Source organism: Bubalus bubalis, chromosome 14 (genome assembly GCF_019923935.1).
Source record: "Bubalus bubalis isolate 160015118507 breed Murrah chromosome 14, NDDB_SH_1, whole genome shotgun sequence".
Taxonomy (NCBI): domain Eukaryota; kingdom Metazoa; phylum Chordata; class Mammalia; order Artiodactyla; family Bovidae; genus Bubalus; species Bubalus bubalis.
In genome coordinates, this window is record NC_059170.1 from 55,806,047 (window position 1) to 55,833,647 (window position 27,601).

The following is a 27,601-nucleotide window of genomic DNA, read 5'->3' on the forward strand; positions in this document are numbered from 1 at the left end:
CAGCACGGTTGAACCCCGCCAGGTTTTGGGAAACATTCCCGGCCCTTCCAGCGGGTCAAGGAAAAGGAGGTGGCCCGGGCGCCAAAGGCTGCTGCCAATGCAACTCGCAACTTTTGAAATCAATCCTTTTTGCATCGTGCAACGGATGCCACCGCTCCTCGGGCTTGCAACCCCCCACCCCTCCCCCGAGACCAATCATTGCCGCGCTCGGGCCTGCACATCGCCCCCGCCCCCTTTCCCGGGCCGCACGCAGCCACCGAGCCGCTCCGGCCGCGGCCCGCCGCCTCTTAAAGGGAGGGAGCCGGCCCTTAAAGGCCCCTAGCGCGCGGCGCACGGCGGAGCGCGGCGGCCCTGGTTCCCGGCAGGGGCCCGCCGAGCCAGGCCGAGCCCCCGCGGCGCCCAGGCGCGGCCCGGGGCCCTCCCGCCCTCCGCGCCGCCGCCGGGAGAGGCCTTTTTATTCAGGCGACGCTTAAGGGAGCCCGGCCGCGCCCGGTGCATTGTGGGAGCGGCGGAGTCCCGTTCGCGGGAGGAGGCGGAGGGCGCAAAGCGAACCGGTAAGCGCCTGGCTCGGGGAGGGGGGGCGAGACACCAGGCTTAAAGGGGAATATTTGTCCGCAGGCCCAGGGCGGCCGTGCGGATCCCCCCGCGGGCCGCCCGGGCGCGCCGGGAGCCGTGCACGACCGGCGCTCTGCAGCGCTGCCTGGAGAGGGGCCGAGCCAGGGCTTGGTGGGGCCGCTTTAAAAAAGAAGCACCGCCCGCGCCGCCGCGGCCGCCGGCGCCGCGGCCGCCGCGCGGGGCCGGGGAAGGAGGGAGGGAGGAGAGGGCGGGGGAGGAGTGGAGGGGGAGGGCGGCGGCGGCGACGCAGGGGTTAATTTTTTCGCCCGCCGACATTTTTTGTGCGGCGGCGGCCCGCGCGCGCGGTGAGAGAGCCCAGCCCGGTCCCCGGGGCGCGGCGCCTTCAGGCCCTCCCCGCCTCCCCCCCGCCCGCGCGCGCCCTCTCTTCGGCCCCGCGGGCGCCTCCTGACGCCTGGCGCCCCGGCCTGGCCGGCCCGCGAACTCGAAGACCCATCGCGGCTAGTGGGACCGTGCGGGCCTCGCGCCCTCCCCGCGGCCTGGGCCGCGCGGTTCCCGCTGCCGCCGGGACAGAGAGCGGTTGGGCGGGCATGGCCTCGTCGGCTGCCCCGCTCCGCCTCCTCCTGGCCGCGCCGCACAAAGAATCTGGGCCCGGGTGGCCTTTAGAGGCGGCAGCCAGGGATTTAAGGTGTACCCGAGCGCTGCCCTCCGCCGCCCCGACGTGTGCTTCCCGCTGGGCACGCGCCCCTTGCGCCCAAGTCGCCGCGTCCTCCCCGTTGTTTGTTTCCGGGGCTTGGGGACCTTGGGGGAGGTAGGTACCGGGCTGGGGCTGCCCTCTTTCCCGCCCCCACTCACCGCGCTCCCCCGGCTCTGCGGCCCGCTTGGCGCCCTCGTTTGAAAAAATTAAAACGTGGCTGGGAAAGAAAGGGTTAACCGTTGCTTTAAATATTCATGTCATTGTTTTTTAAAGGTGTAAACAGGCGGCTTTGGGGTTCTAGTGGACTGCATATTATGCAACCCACCCCCCGCCCCGCCATTAATTTCACCTTTCTGCAGGCCCCCCCCATCTCCAAAAAAAGTAAGATTTTTTTTTTTGGATTGAGATTTGTGTGATCTACGTCCCTCATTCTATTTGGAATTTTGAAACTCCTGAGTGCCTTCTGGGCTTAAGGTGTTTTAAACTTTTTGCCGTTAAAAATCTTGGAAGATTTAAAAGGAAGCTAGTCTCCTGAATTCCAGATTCCCCTCCCCGCCTTTATTTTTGGATAGGGATTGGAGGTAGGAAAATAACTGGATGCCTCGTGAGTTGGATTTTTTTCTGCCCCTGGTAGGAGTGAGGCGGTGTTAAGTGCGAGGCATTTGGTGAGGAAAGGACTGTTGTTTTTGTTGCAAACCCTTCCAAGTCAAAGTGCTCTTGGACTTTCCCAGCTGTAAAATGGCTTCAGAATTCCCATGTCTGTAACTTGATTAGCCTCGCGCCCTCCTTTTGCACAAGTGTTTTCTTGGACTGTCGGAAGGTTCACTCCTTTACAGTTGTAGGTTGCAAACCAAAATCATTGCTCACCCCAAACATGGTTTTGTAAAGACAGTTTGGATGACTGCCTGAACTCAGGCTTTGTGAGATTTATTTTAAATGAGTGATGTGCTTCCCAAGGGATCGAAAACTCTATAAATGGGAATTATGTTCTTAAACATGAATTTTATAGGGGAAACTGACCTTAAAACTTGGGGTGTCTGTTATTCTGTGCCCAATAAAGCATCAATCTGGAAGTTTATAAACCCCGGGAGCGCAGGAAAGGTTTTCATTTAGCCCCAAGGCTTCAAACTTAGAAAGATTTGTTCCAGAAACCTCCAGAGGTAACCCGAACTATAAATGCTAGTGATTTAGTACAGTTTATCACTATAGATCTGCAATGAAACACTAAGGAGGAGTAGTATACTTTGTCAATGATGTGTGTTTACTAGTTAGTTGGGCAGCATTTGCTTTCTAGGAAATAGCACTGAATTAAAACATCAGAGAACTAACTTTCCACTGCTCTGTTGTAGAAAATGAACCTTGCTGTGTTAAAACAGCCATTCCAGGTTTCAAATTGTGTTCTTTAGACAGGCTTCCTATTAGTTTTGGATGATTTTGTGTACTTCTGACTTAGAATCAAAATCTATTTTTCTAAAATCGAATTTAGTATCATAAAGAATTTCATCAAATGCATATCCATCAACTTCCATTTCACCAAAAATGCCTGTTAGGTATTTTATTTTTCTTTTAGATAGCAAAAGGTCTTCCTGAAAAGTCACGTTAGCCAGGGCATCTCATTTCTAAACCATAGTACTTCCTGGTTGATAGGTGAAGTGACTCGTTTTCCTGTAATGCCACCAGCTAGAAGAACGTTTGGGACTTTTTGCTCAAGATGGCACTGTGTCCTGTAAGCCAGCTGGCCCATAGTTCTGTCTTCTTGGCTGCCCCTCGCAGCCACAATTATAACAACACAGACGCAGAATGTGTCTCTAAAGGTACAGTCACTTTTTAAGACTTACCTGGCTTATACATCACTGTGTCAAACCATTCTGGCCCCAGATGGCTATTTTCCTATGGTCTTGGTGATTTCAGCCCATTTCATGTTTACTTTTCACTGTCATATATTCACTTGATTCTTGACAAGTACTGGTGAGAACTCAATGGTGTCTTTGTGTTTTGGTGCTACCCAGGTGGATCTATAAAGAAACCAGCTGCGTAGGAGAGGGAGGGGAGGAGCCCGGCCGTGAGGTGTGTGGGCCCAAGAACCATGTCTGCACGGGAGTCCTTTAACCCGGAAAGTTATGAATTGGACAAGAGTTTCCGGTTAACCAGATTCACTGAACTGAAGGGCACTGGCTGCAAAGTGCCCCAAGATGTCCTGCAGAAATTGCTGGAGTCCTTACAGGAGAACCACTTCCAAGAAGATGAGCAGTTTCTTGGAGCAGTTATGCCAAGACTTGGTATGTGAACCACTGTTTTCTTTCATATTTCCCAAGTAGAGCATCTTGGATGCATTGTTAGTGAGTCAAAAACTGGAGTTCTCTTTTCCCATGTCCCTTTAAAAAAAAAAAAATTCTGCAAGAAGGATTCAGAGCAAAGCAATGGTAACTTACCTTATAACTTATTTGGAGGAACTACTTGAAAAGCATCAAGGAATGTGCTGTAACCATTTTTAAACTTTAAAGTATATGATTGAGACAACTGTTAATAGTAAAGGTATTTTTTATTCAATCAGATTAGAAAAGATAGTGGTTCTGCATCCTTGTACAGGACTGGGAGAACAGTGACTGGGTTGGGGGGAACTCAGGGCTCCTCTGCAATAGGCATCACTAGAAAAGTTCCCATGGGAGGAGGGAGAAGAAAAGTGCTCCAAACATAGAAGGCGGGAACACTGGACTGGGTCTATACTTGACCCCAGCTTGACATCTGGACTTGAGAGCTGTGTTTCCTTGATCCAGTTCCTGATGTTCTTAGTGATTTACCCTTCCCTAAACATTGAGCTCAGAAAGAAAGTCTCAGCTGCTGGGATGTCTGTTAGCTTCTGTGTGTGCTTTGTTCAGTATGTGATGCAAGACTTGTGATCACTTTGCCTTTTGAGTGTTAGTTGTATATTTTAGGAGCTTGTGGATGTTTTGTAGTTACAGTGTGTGACTTGATTAGTTTTCCTGCATAAGGTTTTAATTGCCTTTCTTTTTGCCTATATATGATCACACTGTCTCATAACATTGGTTTTGAACCCAGGGTACTCCTTTCTTTCCTGATTGTATAAAGCAGAGTTGCTTTTGGTGGGAGAGAGGAAAACTCACTTCCTGCACTCTCAGGGCCTGTAAGGGCTCCTAGGAGCTCAGTTAGAAAACTGCCCTTGGGAATTCCTTGGGGATCCTTGGCTAAGACGTCGAGCTTCCAATGCAAGGAGTCCGTGTTCAGTCCCTGGTCAGGGAACTAGATCCCATATGCCACAACTAAGACCCGGTGTAGCCAAATAAATTATAGAAAAAGAAAACCGTCTTCATCTATCTAATGTCTCAGTGTGGAAAAATAACATGTGAATGAGGTGGAGTGGATGTCAGCTTACTTGTCAAGGAATGAGAATACACTGAGAAAATCGTTAGATAACTTTGGGCACCAACAAATGCAGTAAAAACCTCATGGATGGGACTTCTCTGATGGTCCAGTGGTTAAGAATCCCCCTTGCAATGCAGGAGACAAAGGTTCGGTCCCTGGTGGGCGAACTAAGATTCCACATGCTTCGGATCAACTAAGCCTGCAGCCTACAGTTACTGAGCTGGCGCACTCTCGAGCCCGTGTGCCGCAGGTACTGAAGCCCATGAGCTCTGGAGTCCATGCACCGCAGCAAAAGATGCTACGTGATGCAGTGAAGATTCTGAGTGCCGCAGTTAAGACCCAACACAACCAAATAAATAATTAAATAAAAACAACAGCAGCAACTTTATGGATAAAGCAGTAATTCCCCTCTGTAACTGCCCTCGTTGACTTATTGAGCACTCAGGCAGTTGGTCCTTCCAGCAGCCCTGTGGTGCTCAGGAAAGCTGGGTAGCCTGTTTCCTGTCATTTGGTGGGGGTCAGAACTTGAAATCCACATTTTTCCATTCCTCTGCTCACCATACTGCTTGTCATCTGATTTTTCAGTCCAGACATGTTTGTGGGGAAAGAAGCTGCATCAGCTGCAACTCAGCAGTGACAGCAAGGGAACAGGCCAGGAGAAAGAGATAATAAGTGTTACTCTGTACACTCTTCTTAACCCTCCTGAGCCTCAGTTTCCCCATCTGTAATATCGGCTAATAATACCTGTAGTTTGCAACTGTTCTGAGTACCAGAAATTATCTGTGTATGTATGTGCACCATATCTGCACCCACATACATAATACATACATGTTTTTACGTATAAGGTATGTATGTATACACATAAGTCTGTTGACGTGTTTTTAAATTTTTTCTAAAAGTGTCGTATTTTCGGCATTCTAAGGATAAGCCATAACAGTTGTTAAAGATACATGTTTATTGTATCTGACGAACTGTTAATGATAAGTATGTATTGGAAGTTGGTACATGTGGGACTTCCATGGTGGTCCAGTGGCTAAGACTCTGCCCAGGTTTGATCCCTGCTCAGGGAGAAGGCAATGGCAACCCACTCCAGTACTCTTGCCAAATCCCATGGACGGAGGAGCCTGGTAGGCTGCAGTCCATGGGGTCGCTAAGAGTCAGACACGACTGAGCGACTTCACTTTCACTTTTCACTTTCATGCATTGGAGAAGGAAATGGCAACCCACTCCAGTGTTCTTGCCTGGAGAATCTCAGGGATGGGGGAGCCTGTTGGGCTGCCATCTATGGGGTCGCACAGAGTCGGACACGACTGAAGCAACTTAGCAGCAGTAGCAGCAGGGAACTAGATCCCATATATGGCAACTAAGACCCAGCTCAGCCAAATAAATAATTTTTTCAAAATTCTTAAAAAAAAAAAACCACTTGGTACATCTGTTGCTGATGCATGAGCTTTGTCACATGTTGACGGCTGCTGGCTATGGAGGTAGTTTGATGATTTAGGTTATTTTTTTTAATTTATTTTTAATTTTTTTGCTGGATGGCTTCAGTCTTGCTGAAACCTTCTAGAATTCCCCTTCAGCCACTGATTAAGCACACCCTGCTCTGTATTTGAGGCTTCCTCCACTCTGGCATCTTCCTTTATTTCCACCTATGCTGTGCCTCTGTCCTGCTCTCTCATACTTGATATACTCCTTTTCAAATCCCATGGCCTATCCTAGGCTCACCCTCTCTGTCTTCTTTTCTTGAAATTTGATAGGGGATTTGTAAACCACTCACTACAGACTAGTGCTGTCCCAAAGAAAGATGAGATGAGCCCGCTGTGTCATTTAAATTTTTCTACTACAGGTAGTTCCATTAAAAAAAAAAAAGAATCGGGGACTTCCCTGGTGGTCCAGTAGCTAAAACTTCTTGCTCCTAATGCAGGCGGCCTGGGTTCGATACCTGATTGAGGAATTAGATCCCACATGCCACAACTAAGCATTCACATTCTGCGACAGAAGATCCTGATGCTAAAGTTAAGACCACCCAGCACGGTCATATAAGTAAATAAATAGTTTTAAAAAATCTATCAGTTTAATTCAGTCGCTCAGGCATGTCTGATTCTTTGCGACCCTATGAATCACAGCACGCCAGGCCTCCCTGTCCATCACCAACTCCCGGAGTTCACCCAGACTCACGTCCATTGAGCCAGTGATGCCATCCAGCCATCTCATCCTCTGTCGTCCCCTTCTCCTCCTACCCCCAATCCCTCCCAGCATCAGGGTTTTTTCCAATGAGTCAGCTTTTTGAATTAGGTGGCCAAAGTATTGGAGTTTCAGCTTCAGCTTCAGCATCAGTCCCTCCAGTGAATACCTAGGACTGATCTCCTTTAGGATGGACTGGTTGATCTTGCAGTCCAAGGGACTCTCAAGAGTCTTCTCCAACACCACAGTTCAAAAGCATCAATTCTTTGGCGCTCAGCTTTCTTCACAGTCCAACTCTCACATCCATACATGACCACTGGAAAAACCATAGCCTTGACTAGATGGACCTTTGTTGGTAAAGTAATATCTCTGTTTTTCAATAAACTATCTAGGTTGGTCATAACTTTTCTTCCAAGGAGTAAACGTCTTTTAATTTCATGGCTGCAGTCACCATCTGCAGTGATTTTGGAGCCCAAAAAAATAAAGTCTGACACTGTTTCCACTGTTTCCCCATCTATTTCCCATAAAGTGATGGGACCAGATGCCGTGATCTTAGTTTTCTGAATGTTGAGCTTTAAGCCAACTTTTTCACTCTCCGCTTTCACTTTCATCAAGAGGCTTTTTAATTCCTCTTCACTTTCTGCCATAAGGGTGGTGTCATCTGCATATCTGAGGTTATTGATATTTCTCCTGGCAATCTTGATTCCAGCTTGTGGTTCTTCCAGCCCAGAGTTTCTCATGATGTACTCTGCATATAAGTTAAATAAGCAGGGTGACAATATACAGCCTTGACGTACTCCTTTTCCTATTTGGAACCAGTCTGTTGTTCCATGTCCAGTTCAGGTGAATTTAATTCTACTATATTTTAACTTTATATATAAAAATGTCATTTGGATGCATAATTAATATAAAACATTGCTAACGAGATGCTAGCTGAGATTTTTCTCAGGTCCAAGTGTTTAAAACTGAATGTGTGTTTTACACTTGGCAGCGCGTGTCACTCGGAAATTGCCATATCTTACCATGTGTGGCTGGCAGTTCCCATGTGGACAGCGCTAGACCCTCCTAAGCATGCAGTGGTGTCCTCGTGGAGAGAGGATATGTGGGTGATGGGAGCTTCTTGTCAGCCCCAGGAGTGTGCTCAGGAGTCATGGTCACACTCTCTGATGCTGGATAGAGAGAAATTAACTGCTCTACAAATCAAGATTGAATTCAAGTTTAAGATTCCCATGTTGGGAAATATTTAAAGCTAACTTTCAGCAACTCTTTTTTAGTGTCTCTTTCTATAGACCTGTAGTTTATATGGAAACCTAAAAGGGAACCTTCCCTCTTTTCCAAAGTGAATAGTAATGTATTTGGAATACCCAGTTGTTGGAATGATCGGTTTCAGGAGAATCATGTGAGTTTAATTGTGGTTCTTGCCCTGTTTCCACTTGAGTGCTGCAGAGTATCATTAGTGGGCATTTTTGTGCACATGCACCGAATGAGATGAACTGTTGCACACTTTCTGATCGCTGGTAAGGAGTATTCCATGGTCACAAATTTGTAAGGCTTGCCATTCTGAAACAAAACCTTCTATTCCCTAACTGGATCTTCCACCAAGAGTTTCTGCTTTGCCATCTAGTGTGGTAATAAAAAAATCAGCCTGCCATCACAGAGTGATGTTTTACTAAACTTGATTTTATTTCTGTATTAGTAATAATGGATCAGACCTTGACAGACTGCCCCTGGGACTCAGCCTGTCTGCGGGGGCAATTGTGAAAGCTCACAGGTGGTCGTCTCTGTGGGATTTGGGTGGGATTTATTCTTGTTTCGTTTGGGATTCTGGCTGAATCTACCTGCCTCCTTTTGTACTTCCTCCTGATTTGTCCTTTGCCCATTGTGTTGCAAAGTCGAAATGCTTCCTAAGGGCCGGGGGGTGTCCCCTTGATAGATGTGTTGGGAAAGCACGTAGTGTTTGCATTGCAAGTGATTTTTTTTTTTTTTAAGAAATATGACCTACAGTAACTAGTCTTGACTGTTTCTAAACCAATCTCAGGAAAAGGGGAATTATTTCTAAATAGCCATCAAGTGTAAGATCCCGTGGGCACCACAGTGCTCATGTGCGTGCTTGATTAGAGTCGATGAATACTTGTTCTAGCTTTGTCCTTTTTCCGTCATTTTTTACTAAAATGTGGATTAGCATTTTATATGTGTAAAATATTTTACAGATTTTCTGTTGGAAAAACAGAATGATACCCAAAGATGTACTCTTGGCTAACTATGGAGAAGACAACCCAAGTTCCTTCTGTGCTGTTCTCATCTTTACGGAAATTCTCCGTGGTGCCAATCACATGATAACAGTAAAAGAAAGGAAAATTTCTCTTCAAGGCATCATTAGAGTCTCAAAATTGTACCATGTTGAAGTTGAGTCTTCACAACTAACAAATTGTCTTCTTGTTTGCTATCTTAAGCTGGTTTTGTTTCACATTTATTTCGGTTACACTTCTTGATAGGAAACACATTGCTTTGTTGGCAGTGAGCAGTGTTCCATAAGAGTCCTGTGCAAAACCCCTCCTGTCAGAGCACTGAAGGTACAAAATGACCCCACTCTCCTGTTGACTTCTGGATGATGGTGACTCCCTCTTTGCAGGCATCGGGATGGACACCTGTGTCATTCCTCTGAGGCATGGCGGCCTTTCCTTGGTTCAAACCACAGATTACATTTATCCCATCGTTGATGACCCTTACATGATGGTGAGTTTGACCCTATGTACTTTTACATCTGGAATTGCTTGCTCATTGGGTTTGGAGTGGTGGCTGGGTTTTGTACGTGTGTGTGTGTGTGTTTTTGTTTTTGTTCTGTACAGACTGTTATTCCTCCCACCATGACTCTGCCATTGAGGGTCTGACTTGATTGCTCCCTTGCTCACACTTGGTACCATGCGTGAGGCAGGCAGGGCGGATGTGGGGTGTCCCCTGCTGCTCTCGTACCTACGCACGTCTTTCTGCCAAAGCACCTGTTCAGTCTGTCTATGGAATGATGTGTTTCTAGTTTTCTCCTTTTGTTTCATTGTCCATGTTTTTCTTTGACATTTGTAAACTCCACTTTTCCTGTGTTTCACTATCCTCTGTAATAGGACAGATCCTGCATGTCTCTGTCCAGAAATTGAGCTTAGCATCTCATCACAATGAACTTAACCATTGATCCTAATTCTGGTCACGCCTCTCACCATGTCTGTATTCCATAGGGTAACCCGTGGGTCTCCCTGCTGATCACGCTCCGCTCAGATCCCCCACCTGCTCATTGTGGGGTTGCTGCCAGCAGCCCCTCCATCTACCCAGCTGGACCCTTCCTTGCACCCTGGCAGCTGGGAGGAGCCAATGAAGAGATTGGGAACATCTTATCCGTAGGAAAGTGCCAAAGGCCCCTCCTGGTGCCAAGGGCACTGGGAACAAGCGAGGATGGAGTGTTCACCACTCAGGTGAACAAGAAACACATGGGCTCCCAGAAACCTGTCTCCTACCCACATAGCCAGCTGTCTCTCCTCTAAAGCAGTGCTCCCATGCACGCCACGGGTGTCCGTCCCGATGCCTGCAAAGACAGGAGTCACCATCATCCAGAAGTCATGCGCTATGGCATGTTATGACTAACATGCCATAGTTAGTCAGTCCTATCTGACTGGGGGCCCAGGTGGCTGGAACCAGAATGCATTCTCCCAGCATCTCACGGAAGGACCTGAGAGCCTAGCACAGAGGGGGCAGCACACCTCTGCAGCCTGGCCTGTGGTTGGCACCTCCCAGCATGCCAACCACACTGCCCCTGTTGCCTCGTGAGTGAGTCACAGGAGGCGATCCAGCTCCCTGCCAGCCTGCCTGGAAGTTGTAAGACAACATAACGATAAACCAGCAATGAAATGGCCACTGGAAGTGATATAGTAACTTGCAGTTTGATTACTCTTATGTCAAAAGAAAAGTTTGTCATTTTCTCCTTTGCTATTTAGAGAAAGGCAACTTTAAAAACCTTTTTCAATCTGCTTCGGCAGTAGAAAATCTTTTGTTTTTTATAAATAATTATTAATATTATTAATAATTATTAAAATAACTAGAAATTATTTTCTATTTTATTTTCCACCTTTCTATTGAGTACTAGTTCAAAGTTCCTCAATAAAACTATATAGTTTACTAGGAATTGCCTCCCTTTTTCTTAGAAAACAATCTGGTTTCAGGGCTAGGTGTTGTTCATTTCTTCTATTTTTTTTTTTTTTAACCAAGATGATTTTCCTGTTTATCTCATACAACTTTGGAAAGCAGTCCAAAAATTTCTCTGAGTACATAAAACCCATCTTCTCTGTAACCAATAAAAGTTGGCCCTTTTTAAGAATCTGTTCAGGGTAAGTGACCGTTTGCACATTTTCTTTAAGATGTTTGTTCCCCAGCATTTCCACTCTGGCTCCTCTGCAACCATCTGCTTCATGCCCACTTCTCTCCACCATCTCCCTGCTCTGGGTTCTGCACCTAAATAAATGGCAGCTTTCTCCTGATGTTTTAGAATGGTGAAGAACATGGAAATGCTCCATGCTGCATGGAGGAGAGCTGGTGGCAGGAATGTCTGAGCTTGGTTCTGTGGTGGAGGAAAGGCAGCGAGTGTGTGAAGCACAGCTGCTGAGGCCCACATCCTGGAAAGTCCCCTCCCGGGTGCCTCTGGGCAGCTCAGCTCTCTGTGCCTGCCCCGGAAAGTCCCCTGGGGTCCCCACTCACATCTCCCTTCTCTTCCAGGGCAGGATAGCCTGTGCCAACGTCCTCAGTGACCTCTACGCCATGGGGGTCACGGAGTGTGACAACATGCTGATGCTCCTTGGAGTCAGTAATAAAATGACTGACAGGGTGAGTAGGAGCCTTCCAGCCCAGGCTGTGGCACCAAGGCCGTCACCCTTCCCTTTGGTCACTGGATGGTGACATAGACAGTGGTGGGGTCGGGGTGTCCCACTGCTCACCTGGAGCATCTGTGGCCTCCCTGCCTGACCTGTTCTTTGACTCAGAGGTGAATTCCTGTTTAGATTATTTTTGACAGGTAATTGGTTTCATCCCCACGCCCTGCCATAGTTCGCCCTGTGCATAAGAATTGAGCGTTCAGTAGGCTCTTGTCTGCCCCCACAAGGTGCTCTTGGGCCTCTGCTTGGACACAGCCTTCTGGGGCAGACGTGGGGGTGCACGTGAGCTGGTCTTGGGTGGTTGAGGACCATGTAGAGAGCCCATTCAGATGCAGGCAGCCCTGAACACCCAGCCCATTTCCAGAGTTCACTTCTGTTGTCCAAGCTCCATTCACATTGTAACCTGCAGCCTCTTCCAACTTGTGATAAAAGGGCTACAGAGTGAGCTGTTACTCACTCTGTAACAAAAGTGAGCTCTTTCTGTTACTCCCTTCCTCTTCTGGAAACTCTGGTTTTATGATCTTTTCTGGTTTATGATCTTTTCATAGCTGTAAGTGTATAGACTCTCTTTTCCAGGTTTTCAGCTGAATGATGTGACTTTTAATTTTCCTTTTAAACCCTAGGAAAGGGATAAAGTGATGCCCCTAATTATACAGGGTTTTAAAGATGCAGCAGAGGAGGCAGGAACGTCTGTAACGGGCGGCCAAACAGTGCTAAACCCCTGGATTGTTTTAGGAGGTGTGGCTACGACTGTCTGCCAGCCCAACGAGTTTATCATGTAAGTCGTTTTTTTGTTTCATGTCACCTGGCCTGGTTCGCTTCCCAAAATTTCACATAACATAAAATTCAGTTTTTTAAAGTATACAGTTATTGGTTTTTAGTATTCATAGACTTACATAACCATCACCACTGTCCAATTCCAGAACATTTTCATCTCCTGAAAAAGAAACCTCGTATTCATAGCAGCTACTACTAACTCCCTCCTCGCCCATTCCTTAAAATCCACAAATCTACTTCCGGTCTCATGGATTTGCCTGTTTTGGACATTTCATATAAATGGAACCATGCAACAAGTGATGTTTTATGTCCGGCTTCTTTCACCTAGCCTGTTTTCAGGGTTCCCCATGTTGCACGTGTGTTGGGTACTTCAATCCTGTGTATGGCTGAATAACAAACACTCCATTGTATGGACAGACCACAGTGTGTTCATCCATTCATAGGCCACAGGCCTCTGGGTTATTTCCACCTGTTGTGAGTGATGCTGCTGTGAACGTTTTGTGCAAGTTTCCTGTGTGGACATAGGTATCAAAAAAGACAGTAAACAAGTCTTGGTGAGGATGTGGTGACACCGCAGACCTTGTCCATGGCTGTGGGGAATGTGAAATGGTGCGGCTGGTTTTGTTCCTCAGGTTCAGTAGTCACCACATGACCCAGTAATTCTTAGATATCTGCGCCTGGGAACTGGAATGTATGCCCACACCGAAAGCTGGCACATGTATTTTTATAGCAGCATCACCCGCTTCTTTACTGTTGTTTTTGATAATAGCTGTCTTAGTGGGTGTGAGATGATACCTCAGTGGGTTTTGATTTGCATCTCCCTGATGGCTAATGCTAAGAGCATCTTTTCATGTGCCTTCAGGCCATTGCCAGGTCTTTGGAGAAGTTTCTCTCTTAACACAAGTTGTCACTTTTCGTGTTTGAGAAAACCTAATTAAGAAAATTATTAAAATCTTATTAAGAAAACCACCTTGCCCTGTTCTCTGAAGGAATCAGAAGCTCCATTTGTGGAGTGAGTTTTGTGAGCGGGTGCCGGGTCCATGTGTTTCACAATTCCAGAAGCGTGAAAGGGTGTGCCTGCAGGTTTTTAACCCACGTGGATGATTGTTGTCCACTGTTGGGGGACCAGACGACTGTGTGGACAGTTCCTTGAACCAGGACAAGAAAGACATGAGTGCTAGTCATGAGGGTACTTAATGAGACAGGAGTTTTGTTCGGGGGCGCAGTCTTTGTGTTTTTAGGGGTGCCTTTTTTTTTTGGTATTTGCCTTCTGTCTTTAAGACAGGGCCTAACCAGGGACCCTGGGTACCAAGGAAACTTACTGGTCATAACTGTGAATTTGACGCACTGATGGTAGAATTACCAAAACATTAGACCCATAATGGAGCAGCCTGAGAAAGCCCACCCGCATCTCTGCTATATAAGTGATTGTAAAAAAGAAAGAACAGTGTTTGTTTCAGAAGTCTTGTTGCCCCAGAACCCTGGTGGATCTGTGTTGAAAAGTACAGAGCATGACTGAATCAGGGCCTGATGATGTCTTTGAAGTCTAAGCAGTTTGCCTTTTTGGGAAACTAGGAAGTCATTGTCCTGAGTGTTGAAGTCGTGGCCTCTCCACTTTTCATTGAATGCTTTGTTTTGTTCATCAGTCGCCCCAGTAGTAAATGGTAAAGCTCTCCTGTCAATACATGGCAGAAGTTGGCTTAAATATGAGTAAGTGACTGCAAACACACATGTGGTTTTCCTAGCCTTTTCTTTCTTTTGTTTGACCGATGGTGAGCTTATCTCCTTGGTTAATTTGATGAGAAACTGCCAGTGTTCTCTTCTTCAGGCCGGATAATGCAGTGCCGGGTGACGTGCTTGTCCTGACAAAACCTTTGGGGACGCAAGTGGCCGTGGCTGTGCACCAGTGGCTGGATATTGTAAGTGACCTTCACCTTCCGGTGTCAGCAGTGTGTCTTCTCAGATGAGCTCTTGAGGACTCCCCTGGTGGTCCCATTGCTAAGACTCCATGCTCCCAGTGTAGGGGGCCCTGGGTTCGATCCCTGGTCAGGGAACCTGATCCCACATGCCCCAACTAGAGATGCTGCATGCTGCAACTAAAGATCTCATGTACTACAACTAAGACCTGGCCAGGCAAATAAATTCATACATAGTTAAAAAAAAAATTTTTTTTAATGCACTCTTCTAGTTGTAGTACCAGAGAGTATAGTGTCAATCTAGACCTTACAGAAATCCTGGGAGTTGTCCCTATTCTTTTATTAAATCCAAGTTTCATGTATCAAGTGCTTAAAGTTCAGAGTACTCCATAAAGAGAATATAGGAAACAGTTGAGTTTATCTGTTCATTAGTTACTAAGCTGGCTGTATCTTATCACTGAAAATTAATACATAAGAGAATGTGTGCTAAGTTTGATATTTGAGGTATAAATAAGGCCAGGCTTATTGACAATTTAAATTATTTTAGTCATGAGTTTTTTGGTCATTTCTGGTTGCATGTTTTATCTTTTTAAGCTAATTAGTGAATCAGAACCTTTTTTTTTTTTTTTTTTAAGAACCTTTTGATAAATAATCATCTTATGGAGAAAGCATCTAGAATATAAAGATACTTATCCTGAGTCACTTTCTACTGCAGTATGATCAATCATTCTTCCTTTAAGACTTTCTTCATTGCTGTAGCAACTCAAAAATGAATGACTGTGGTATATTCTCACATATCGCAGTGCTTTCAATTTCTGCAATTGACATCTGAAACCACTAGTCCTGAGAAACAATTGAAAAAGAGTAATTTTATGTTACTCATCAATCGGATAGATCTTAATTTGACACACAGCAGAGAGAATCTCTAAGGAGGCGTATTCTTTAGATATTTTTCCCTTCTTATTCAGCAATGATGGGGACATTTCCCATCTAGTATGATCACTTGTCAATCAGACCACAGGACTTTGCTTTTTACCAATTTCTTAAAGGTGCTCAGAACTGGAAAAAAGCAAGTTTCGAAGACTAAGTAACAGAGTGATACCCTTTCATAAAGGTCGGAAGCAACCAAAGAGTATTGTTTGGGCGTCTGTATGTATGAGGATACTGCTTTTCAAAAGGCGGGAAAATGACAAGTATAAAATTCAGAATTGTTGTTACCTCTTGGGGAGAGCTGAGGGACAGGGAATAAGGGAGGTACACAGAAATAGATTTCCATTGGGCGGTAGATTATTGAGTGTTGCTAAAAATGAGTGAATTCATGAATGCTGGCCATTAATGTACCATGACTGTATGTCGTGAACCCAGCATCGTGACGCTAGGCTCTTTGACTATCAGACTTGGGAAGAAGAGGGAAGACAGTGGCGTTTCAGAGGATGTGCTGTGTGCTCACTCTCAACGTCATTGGAGCCAATGCTAAGTTGAAGTTCTTTCCCATTCATTTGTCCCATTCATTTGCTCTCAGAATTCAGGGAGAGTCAGTAAGAATATTAACACAGTTAACACGAAAACATGAAAATTGTGAGCCATCAGCTTACAAGGGGAGATGAAGAGGAGAACCTAAGGACATTCACAACTATCCTGGTTTCACGTTTCCAGTAAACTGCAGTGTTGGACTACAGAGGTGCAGCTGAGAGCAGAGAAGATGCCGTGATAATAACGTCTAGCGGACACCTAAAATAATAATAATGGGGGTTGGGGGAGTGGGGAGTTAGAAAACTTAATTTTGTGTGCAGAATTAGATAAGTAAAACTCCTCAAGATGACTAAGGAAAAAACAGGCTGTTTCAGTGGTTAGAAACAAAGATTGATCACATTTTTTCTCTTGGCTCCCTCATCTGTGTTCCTGTCATCAGCCTGAGAAGTGGAATAAAATCAAGCTAGTGGTCACCCAGGAGGATGTGGAGCTGGCGTACCAGGAGGCGATGATGAACATGGCTAGGCTCAACAGGACAGGTACGGCTGGGCTGGATCAGCAAGCTTTCTGAGAGGCAGGAAGGGAGCTCTTTCAGGCTTTGTGGGCCACAGTCTCAGTTGCACTGATTTTTTTTCCCCTCATGACTCTTTTAACATTGTTTTTTTAAAAAAAAATCTTAGCTGGAGGAGCTGGCCATCAGCCAGGTTTGGCCAGTGACTGCACAACCCCTTCTGTTAGTGCATAGAGCCCTGGTGGGAATCCAGACACGTTGCGTGTTCTTGACATAAGCACAGGGTAAATGTGATTTGCTTTAGAGGAAAAAAAATCATATGCTTATTATAGGAAAGTTTTTAGAAAATATCAAAAGTAAAAGAAAAACATTGTTCATAGTCCCACCACCCCAAAATAAGTTCTGTTAATACTTTTATGTATTTTTCTAAGATTTTTATCCATGTTTGGTTGGTTGGTAGTTTACTTTTATCTTATTGTTGATGTTGTAAACTAATGGTTAGCATACATTTTACTTGTATTTGGAATTTGGTGGGAGCAGGTCATGGAGCGGCATGCCAGATCTTAGTTCCCCACCCAGGGAGGGACTGAACCCATGCCCCCTGTAGTGGAATTGCATAGTCTTACCCACTGGACCACCAGGAAAGTCCCTGGAATTTGCTTTTATTCTTAATATTACTAAATTCTTTTTTCCATATTATATATTCTAATACACATGATTTTTAATGGCTAGATGTTCTATCAAAACAATATGCTGTAACTAATTTGCCTTTTGCCTACTTTTGAACAATTTATTTTGAGATAAAATTTTTCTGTAATTTTTTTTTCCTGCATTCCAAGAGTATGTCTTTAGCTTTATTCCAAATTAAGTTGAATTGTAATTATTTCTTTGTTCTCTGATATTCTCATCACTTAAAGGTTTTTCATTCCTACTTCTTTTACTGTGCCATGTTTAAGAAGTTTTTTTTTTTTTTGTCCTTCAAATTAAGTAGTTTAACACTTAGAAAGTGATTTGTAATGGATTTAGTTTTACTTATATAGATTATTAGTTTACTTATATTTGTGCACTCAAGAGTCCTCTATCCTTAAGTTTTAGACATTCTTGATAGGGATATGGCAGAACACTTTGGTCGTATGCAGCAAAATTAAGTGTACGTTTATTTTGACCCAGAATTCCCACTTCCGTGAGTCTATCCCAAAGCTACAGTGGCCAAAATATGAAATAACATGTGTACAACACGCAAAAGAAGGGTGCACTCTAAAGGTCCATCCCTGGGTGACTGACTGGGATTGTCTAGTCTCCATGCACAGTGGAATTCTATTCCCTAGAAAAAGGAATGAGAGAGCTTTATTACCAGGAAGCTATCTGTAGGATATGGCCAGTGAAAAAGGCGAAGGACAGAGCATATATGTAGTATGCTACGTTTTGTGTGTTCATAAATAAATACGAAGTAATAATGTGTATTTTATACTTTCAAAAAGAAACTGGAAAAATAAGTCATTAACAACAATTATTACATATACAAGAGAACAGGGAGGAAGCAGACCCTCTGAACATGCTTTGTTTCATAAGTTCAACTTGGAAACAAATGTTTTATGTAGTTTTCTATACTTAAAAATTAAATGAAAAGAGCATATTTTATGAATCCAAACCAAATTTTTTAAGCTTGTCCAACGTACGTCTAAGCTAGTGGCAAAATGACATGAAGAAGAATTATTTCAGATCTCTTTGAGCCTGGTATTTTCTGTGTACATCCTTAAGACAAAAATCCACAAAAATATTTCATTGTTGTCAGTGGGTTTGTGTTTGTGAGAATGTTGTATATTGAGATAAATAAGTGAATGTAATTAGGAACAAAGACTTTTAGAGAGAAGTAAGATGATCTAAGTAAGAGAAATAAGACAGTTTTAAATTAATTAAAAACTATCATCTTTAATTTTGAATTATCAGTGTGAACTCAGAATTATTTTTTTTCTCTGAAAATGTTTATTTCTGAACCTGTTGAAAAGACCTAGAAGCAGTGAAGGGTGAAGTCTTATTGCCCCTGGTCGGAAAGTTACTGTTTTCCACTAAAAAGTACCAGGACTCCCTGGGGAAATGGCAGGTTCCAGCTCTGGGGCAGGAAGTACAGAAGATAAGCTTGATTTCCTGTGCCTGGAAGTGTGGTGTCACATCCCCACAACTTCAGGGGGCTCCCACTTCATGGGGGTGGAGGGTACAGTTTGAATATCAAAGACCAGAGTGACCATATCAAGTATCTAAACAAATGATAATTAAAACTTTTTGGTCACCTGGGTCACCAACTTGTTCTAAAATAAAAGTGGTCATCCTTTTATTTTACCTGTCTTGTATAGAGTGATTTTCAGGGAAACCGAATTTTCTAAAAAATTTATCGAAATCATATAAACACAGGAAGAATGGTTGAATTACAGAGTTGCCATTTTTGCTGTCCCTTGATTAAATGAACCTCAACACAAAAAAACATCAGTGGCTGCTAGAAGCTTTTGGTGAAAGTTTCGTGTTGATGATATTACTCCCCCCATTCCCCATGAAGGATTCTTGCCAGAAAAAAAGAACCTGAGTCTCTTCGAGCCTCGGTCCTAAACACCAGTACAGGAAATAGGGAAGATGGTAGAACATGCTCGCATCGGAGAAGATCCCCAAATCCAGAATGGTGGAGATGTTGTAGGAAAAAGTGGCTCAGTCTCCACAAATAAATGACACTGAGAGGGAACTGTTGTGACGTTTCAGAGAGAGCAATCAAATGTAGTGTTCATTTTGTTGGTATGATAATGATATTGTGGCTGTTACAAGTTTTTTTATCTTTTAGAGGCACACATAGAAATACTGATAGCTAAGGGACATGACTGGGGTTGGCTTCAAAGTTTCCATATCACCTCTCACATCCCCCAGCAAGCAGGCAGGAAAAGATGAGACCCCAGCAGACTGGTGGTAACACTTGAGGCTGGGTATTGTTAGGTATGTGGGAATTCATGGTGGTGTGCTCCTCTCTCTGCTTTTGTGTTTCACTGAAATTTTTATAATAAAAATTAGCAACAGTCATTCCCTATATAAGAGAAGTGGTGACCAATACCTTAAAAGTAGAATCCCTTTTCCCTAGTGGCTCAGGTGGTAAAGAATCTGCCTGCAATGCAAGACACCTGGGTTCGATCCCTGGGTCAGGAGGGAGAAGGGAATGGCTACCCACTCCAGCATTCTTGCTGGAGAATTCCGTGGATATAGAGGAGCCTGGCAGGCTACAGTCCACAGGGTCACAGAGTCGGACACGACTGAGCGCCTGACACACACTTACTGACTTTAGGATTCAGTGTGTCCTCCTGTCCGCTCTGGTACTCAGAGCTTGTCTAGGACGGCGTTGGGAAGAGCTGAAGTGGAGGTTATGGCTTTGCTAAATGTCCTTGACTGCCCCACTGTGCCAGGTGTAGGTATGTGAATAGGATGGCCTGTTGCTTAGCTAGCACTATGAACCAGAATGGGGTCAATTCTCCTCTCAGCGTGTGTTGTTGAGGATATACCTAAGTAAAAGATTCTGGTCTAAGGAAAGATAAACGAGAGATTTGATGAACTTGTGCTTAGTCACTAAGTTATGTCCAACTCTTTGGGACCCCGTGGACTGCCTCCCGCCACACTCCTCTGTCTGTGGGATTTCCCAGCCAAGAATACTGGAGTGGGTAGCCATTCCCTTCTCCAGGGGATCTTTCTGACCCAGGGATCGAACCCAGGTCTCCTGCATTGTAGGTGGATTCTTTACTTTCTGAGCCACCAGGGAAGCCCAAAGAGAGAAAATGTATATCAAAAAGCAGGTCTTTGCTAGTGGTATAGTGGATAAGAATTTGCCTGCCAATGCAGGGGACACAGGTTCAGTCCCCAGTCCTGGAAGATTCTTCATGCCATGGAGCAAGTAAGCCTGCATGCCACAAATACTGAAGCCCACACGCCCTACAGTCTGTGCTCTGCAACGAGAAGCCACTGCAGTGAGAAGCCCGAGCACAGCAACGAAGACCTAGTGTAGCCAAAAAAAGAGAAAGCATTTACCCCAGAACACTTCTGTAAACATACGGCATATTTCATTTCATGAGAAAGACACTTAGTTTTTAAAAATTAGAAATTCAGTTACTCTCCCCATCCTCAAAATGAAATACATAGGTGCGACTCTAAAAACATGTCCAAGTTCTGTATGAGGAAAACTATAAAACTGATGAAACAAATTAAAGATGTAAATAAATGGAGGTATTCCGTGCACGTGGATAGAACTCAGTATTGTCAAGATGTTAGTTCTTCCCAACTATAGGTATAATGCAATCCCAACTGCAGTTCTAGCAAGTTATTTTGTGAGTATCAGCAAACTGATTCTGAAGTTTACATGGAAAAGCAGTGGACCCAGAACAGCCAACACAGTGTTGAGGTTGGAGGACTGACACCTCCTGACTTCAAGACTTCATATAAAACTGCAGACATCAAGATAGTATGTTGTTGGTTAAAAAAGAGAGATCAGTGGAATACAATAGAAAGCTGAGAAATGGGCCTGAATAAGTATAGTTAAACTGATTTTTGACAAAGGAGCAAAGGATAAATCTTTTAAATAAATGGTTCTTGAAAAATTAGACATCCATAGGTAAAAAATGAATCTGGACACAGATCTTAAACCCATCATAAAAATAAACTCAAAATGGATTGTAGACCTAAATGCAAACATGCTAAACTCCTAGAAGATGACATAGGAGAAAACTTGGGTGATCTTGGGTTTGATAATAGCTACTGAGATAACACCAGAAGCACAAATCCATTAAAAAAAAATGGACAAGTTGGACTTATTTAATATAAAAAACTTGTCTATAGAAGAGACTGAGGATGAAAAGACAAGCCACAGACTGGAAGAAAATCTTTACAAAACACATGTGACAGAGGACTGGTATCCAGAATTGGCAAAGAACTCTTGAGACCCAACAATAAGAAAACCCAATTAAAAAACGGTTGGGGGGGGGGGGGGTGGGTGGAGAGAGCTGAGCAGACACCTCACCAAAGAAGATATACTGATGGCAAATAATTATATGAAAAGATGCTCCACATCATATGTCATTAGGGAATTGCACATCTACTAGAATAGCTAAAGTCAATACCAAATGCTGGCGAGGGTGTGGACAACCCATTGCTGATGGGAATGCAAAATGGTACAGCTGCTTTGGAAGATAGTTTGGCAGTTTCATACAAAACTAAATCTGCTAATATGATCTAGCAATTGTGTGCCTTGGTATTTGCTCAAATGAATTGAAAGCTTCTATCCACCCAAAAGCCTGCACATGGATGTTTGTCGTAGGTTTATTCAAAATTGCCAAAACTTGGAAGTAGTTGGTAAATATATAAATTTATATTTATATAAATTAATATAAATATTAAAGTCCTTCAGTAGTTGGTAAATATATAAATAAACTGTGTCCATCTAAACAGTGGAATATTGCTCGGTGCTGAAGAGAATTATCACGACATGGAGGAGCCTTAAGAACACATTACTGAGTGAAAGATATCAATCCAAAAAGATCAAATTCTGTATAATTCCAACTCTGACCTTGTGGAAAAGGCAAAATGATGGAGAAAGTTGAAAGATCAAGGGTTGGAGGAGTGGGTGAAAAGGTGGAACTTGGCATTTCCAAGGAAGTGAAAATACTCTATGATACTCTAATGACTGGATACACGAGCTCATACATCTGCTGCATGCATAGACATCAAGAGTGAACCCCAGTGTAAACTGTGAACTGGAGTTAACAGTAACGTATGAGTCCTGACCTGTCAAGGCAGCACACTGATGCTGGCTGTTACTGTAGGAGAGATGGCTGGGGGGTAGGGACAGTATGGCAACTTTCTGCTAAATTTTCTGTAAACCTAAGACTATTCTAAAAAATGTACTAATTTTTTTAATTAAAAAATAAAAGATTAACCTTTCAGATACCAGGAATGTACCTTGAATTTAGATCAGACAGTCTTAAAAGGTCTTGTTCTTTGATTTTAGGAGAGTATGACAGATTTATCTTTCATTGAGGTAGCATTTCCTCCCTACAGATATTTTGGTTTACTAGGGCTTTACTGTTGGTTGAAGCTGCTGTTCTGAGTGATTCAAAATGAACTACAAAACCAACTTTCAGAATTTCACTCCAGGTTTTACTGATCTTTAAAATCCAGCTTTCATCATTCCTGTATGCCATCTTCCTGATGAATTAGCAGTTTTGAGACCAAAGCATCGTAAGATTTTGAGTTGAGGAGGGGTGTTTTCTAGGAGTCTCTGTTCATGACACCAGATGACAAAGGCTTCTCTGTCCTCCGGCAGCGGCAGGACTCATGCACACATTCAACGCCCATGCGGCTACCGACATCACAGGCTTCGGGATTCTGGGCCACGCACAGAACCTGGCCAAACAGCAGAGGAACGAGGTGTCCTTTGTGATTCACAACCTTCCCGTCCTGGCCAAGATGGCAGCTGTGAGCAAGGCCTGCGGAAACATGTTTGGGCTCATGCACGGGACCTGCCCAGAGACATCAGGTACCAGGGCCCTGGCCCGGGTCAGGGGTTAATGCTAGTGAGGCCAGTGGGACCTCCCTGAGGAGGAGGAAGCCAGGTCCAGCAGCAGGGCCCCAAGGTGTGAGGTCTTGGCTGGGAGCATCTTCAGCCTGCTGCCGTCTGCCACAGTGTCTTCATGCCATCCTTCCTGTGATGAGCAGCGTTGTTTTCAGTCCAGTGTTTGGTGATGGGATGGGAAGAAGGGGAAAATAGGTCATCCCCTAGTTTCCATTGGAAACTCAAGAAATAGCTAATGTATCCATAGGTTACACTGACGAGGCTGTATTTTTTCCTTGAAAAAGTCTAAAATTAGTGTTTTAAGAATGAAATAGTATATGATATCTCCAAATTACCATATTTCTTTTTGTCCCCCCCCCTTTTTTTTTTCTTTACCTGGACTCTGTTTCATCCTTTCAGTTCTATCCCCCACCCCCCCCACCTTCCTCCCCCTAGTCTCTCTTACTTCTGTTATACTTCCTCTATAACTCAGGAACTGTTTCCCTGTCCTGGTAAAAGAGTTGAAACATCTGGTACCCATGCCTAGACTGAACCCCTAGGTAGTCAGTCTGAGGTTGGCCTGGTGGTCATAAGAAATTCTGACCCCTAGAAGCTAAGACCACGAAGCCCCACCCATGCACCAGCCCTGGGGATGGGGATGGTGGGGGTCGTCTCAGGTGGGCCTCTCAGCCATAGAGAGGACCCTGCCACTTCCTGACCTCAAAATCACGAAATCCACTTTCTCGAAGTATGCTACAAGAGGGTAGCTGAACTGTTGGTAGAGCAGCACCTGCTGCCTGGCAGGTGTAGAATCAGTGTGAATAAACTAATGAATATTACCAACTAATATAGTTTGTCTCTATTAAAAAATGAGAAGTGTCTCATTTTTTGTAAAAGGTCATATATATTTTTTTCCCATTGTGTTTCTTCTACTTACAAATACATTAAATTATTCTGGCCTAGCTACTCGGGTACCAATGAAGATTTATTTTCACATATTTTGTATTTTTCTATTTTGAAGTTAATGACAGAGCCCGTGACAGAACCTAGATACTTTGAGGCACACACACTTTTATGGCCTTCAGTTCAGTTCAGTTCAGTCGCTCAGTCGTGTCCCACTCTTTGCGACCCCATGAATCGCAGCATGCCAGGCCTTCCTGTCCATCACCAACTCCCAGAGTTCACTGAGACTCATGTCCATCGAGTCAGTGATGCCATCCAGCCATCTCATCCTCTGTCATCCCCTTCTCCTCCTGCCCCCAATCCCTCCCAGCATCAGAGTCTTTTCCAGTGAGTCAACTCTTTGCATGAGGTGGCCAAAGTACTGGAGTTTCAGCTTTAGCATCAGTCCTTCCAAAGAAATCCCAGGGCTGATCTCCTTCAGAATGGACTGGTTGGATCTCCTTGCAGTCCAAGGGACTCTCAAGAGTCTTCTCTAGCACCACAGTTCAAAAACATCAATTCTTCGACACTCAGCCTTCTTCACGGTCCAACTCTCACATCCATACATTACCACTGGAAAAACCATAGCCTTGACTAGACGGACCTTAGTTGGCAAAGTAATGTCTCTGCTTTTGAATATGCTGTCTAGGTTGGTCATAACTTTCCTTCCAAGGAGTAAGCGTCTTTTAATTTCATGGCTGCAGTCACCATCTGCAGTGATTTTGGAGCCCCCAAAAATAAAGTCTAACACTGTTTCCACTGTTTCCCCATCTATTTCCCATGAAGTGATGGGACCAGATGCCACATGATCTTCGTTTTCTGAATGTTGAGCTTTAAGCCAACTTTTTCACTCTCCACTTTCACTTTCATCAAGAGGCTTTTTAATTCCTCTTCACTTTCTGCCATAAGGGTGGTGTCATCTGCATATCTGAGGTTATTGATATTTCTCCCGGCAATCTTGATTCCAGCTTGTGGTTCTTCCAGCCCAGAGTTTCTCATGATGTACTCTGCATATAAGTTAAATAAGCAGGGTGACAGTATACACCCTTGACGTACTCCTTTTCCTATTTGGCCTTAGTTTTTAAATAAAAAAAAAAAAAATGAAAAGCCTTTTTTGATAAACTGAGGACTCCATGTAGAGAATCAGATTGAAAATGAAAGGTTCTCTTTTGTTAATCCTTTCAAGCATTGCCTGGGAAAGATTGGCACCACATACGTTGCTGCGTCTCAGACACTTCGCTCCTACACAGCATCAGATGATTCACAAGGAGGGTGTTTTCATGACTTAAAAGTTTGTTGTTGTGTGTGTTTTGAAATATAGTAGTTGAGCGAGGAATCAGTCAGCGACTCCACAGCGCGGTCTGCGGAATAGCCGCAGGCAGTGCAGACCTCTCTTCTGGGGAGACGACAGCATCGCCGCTAACGGTGCTCCTTTTTTCTCCCTTTCCCTTTTGCCAGGCGGCCTCCTGATCTGTCTACCGCGTGAGCAAGCAGCTCGATTCTGTGCAGAGATCAAGTCCCCCAAGTATGGTGAAGGCCACCAAGCATGGATTATTGGGATCGTGGAGAAGGGTAACCGCACAGCCAGGATCATAGACAAGCCCCGGATTATTGAGGTCGCACCGCAGGTGGCCACCCAGAATGTGAACCCCACACCCGGTGCCACCTCGTAATCTAGGCCAAGGCAGCTGTGTGGTTTTGTTTTTAAATAGCTCTATTTCCTTTATCATCATTTCAATTAAAGACTATAAACAACAACGAAAAATCTCATTGTGTCTACACATCTGGTGACCTTAGGTCGATTTGTGAGTGGATGCAATTAATCAAATAAAATCCATTGCCTTTTTTTCCCGTTACATTAACTGAAGATGCACCTAATCTTGAGGCAGCTTCTGAGTTGAGAATTATATTGTTATCCAATACTGTTGATTCATTTTGAATCTTTAGACACTTATCTCTCGCCGAGTAGGCTCTTTTTAAAGGTGCTTTCACGTAGCACAGACATTACCTGTCGTAGTGTATAGCAGTTTGTGTCTTTTCATTTTATGTGTATTTATCATTATCCGCCCGATCCTTTTTGAAGTGTCTGAAATGGTATTCTGGAAAGACAGGATTGGTGAGGGAGTGACACAATGGTGTCCCAGTAGCAAGAGGGTTGCATGAATCCTTCTAGTCTTCTAATTCAAGAGCATCTCTTTGACCCAAGGGTGCATTCAGCTAAACCAGGCAAGTGCTTAACTGCATGGAAAGCACTTTGAAGACAAAAAAGAAATGTTCTTTCTTTTTTTTGTAGCCTTCCTAATACTTGCAGTAGTATCATTAACTGTTTTCTTTATTGATAGCAAAAAAGGACACTTTTTGCAATGTAATTAGATGTTCAATAGCACAGCAAGGATTTGCCTCTGAAAGGGGGTTCATGTATAATATTCATTTACAAGTCAGCATATAATTAACTACACAAATAATTTTTAAATATAATCAATAATAAAGACTGTTCTGTGGATAGTCGTGTTTAATACATTTTATATTTTGTATAGTGATTTCAGACCTTTTGTTTCCCTAAAATCCAGCTGTTTAGCCTGATTCTTAGCATTATTTTGTCCCTTGCGCCAGTACTTTTCCATGCACGCTTCCTGTGATCTGTGTGGAAACCTGCATTGGCCAACCATGCAGCTTGAACTTCAACTTGTTATTCAAATAAATATTTAATTTTTTTTTATTGCTCTTGTATAATCAGATGCCCCGTTTAGTATTATTTTAGAAGCATCAAGAGGGTTTTGGCTAAAATACAATTTATTGGGGGAAAACTAGATTTTAGTTTTATAAAACTTTCAAGTCTTTCACGGGACCTATATTTTCTTGAATTAAATTTTGTAGTTCTAGAACAAATAGGTGATCTAAAAAGGTGTTTATCCGTGTTCCTTAAAAACAGAGGCTTCCTTTTATTTTCACCTACTGACCCAGTAGGAGAGGCTCCTCTCCTCACGTGTCACACTGTCCCCGCATGTCCCACCGCCCGCATCTGAGCGCTTCCTGCCTACAGGCACCAAAGTCGAGAATGGCTCAACTTCTTGTCAGAGGAAACCACCACGCGGGAGCAAAGCCCTGGAAGAGGCTCTACCTTGGACTCGTCCTCCTTCAGGAGCCAAAGCGCAGCCTCTTTGCACATGTTACTGGAACTCAAGCCATTAACTTCAGTGTGTAGGACCAAGGGGCTGCAGCAGAACTGAAATTAACTGGACATTGGGTAGGGACTGATAACCGTGTTGGTCCTTAGAAGCTGCAAATTGGTGGTCAGCAAAATAAAATGTGTTGGAAACCTCTGAGTGAGATGAACATACTGTTGAGCTTTTTTTTTTTCCCTTTAAGGTTTGGTGTGATGGCTAAATCTGAACTACTTTCAGAGTTGATCGTGTCTTGAATGCTGATGGTTTCCTTGGTGGCAGGTCTGTTGAGAAAGTGAGCTAATCGAATGATGCTCTGAGGAAATGATCGTGAATATTCATGTTTTATAAAGAGGAAATGCTGGGTGTTTAGAGGTCCATGTAAATGAGGAGGAATAACTAGGCTTTACAGGAGTGTTTCTTAGTGGGTCCAGGTCACACCTGCATTAGAATCACCTGGTGATGCTTGTCAGAGTCAAATTATTGGGCTCCAACC

At 44.1% G+C, this 27,601-nt stretch overlaps 1 protein-coding gene across 2 annotated transcripts; it reads left to right on the top strand.

The window, feature by feature from the left end:
• The first annotated feature begins 280 nt into the window (after nt 1-280).
• Nucleotides 281-27,277, top strand: SEPHS1 (selenophosphate synthetase 1). 2 transcript variants are annotated; one of them, XM_006066032.4, is made up of 9 exons: nt 281-554; nt 3,280-3,549; nt 9,471-9,574; nt 11,597-11,704; nt 12,375-12,529; nt 14,357-14,447; nt 16,357-16,456; nt 22,772-22,984; nt 25,400-27,277. In XM_006066032.4, exons 2-9 carry the CDS (start codon nt 3,357-3,359, stop codon nt 25,612-25,614), a joined length of 1,179 nt encoding a protein of 392 aa, XP_006066094.1. In that variant the 5' UTR covers nt 281-554; nt 3,280-3,356; the 3' UTR covers nt 25,615-27,277. The 2 variants fall into 2 exon arrangements, with proteins under 2 accessions (XP_006066094.1, XP_006066095.1); XM_006066033.4 differs by lacking the exon at nt 281-554 and adding an exon at nt 989-1,384.
• Nucleotides 27,278-27,601: the final 324 nt, after the last annotated feature.

Bases quoted from the DNA above. Each gene is read 5' to 3' on its own strand.
- SEPHS1 (XM_006066032.4), top strand. From the start codon at position 3,357: ATGTCTGCACGGGAGTCCTTTAACCCGGAAAGTTATGAATTGGACAAG. The intron at 3,550-9,470 runs GTATGTGAACCA...CCCTCTTTGCAG, and splicing joins AGCAGTTATGCCAAGACTTG to GCATCGGGATGGACACCTGT. The intron at 12,530-14,356 runs GTAAGTCGTTTT...TCTCTTCTTCAG, and splicing joins CAGCCCAACGAGTTTATCAT to GCCGGATAATGCAGTGCCGG.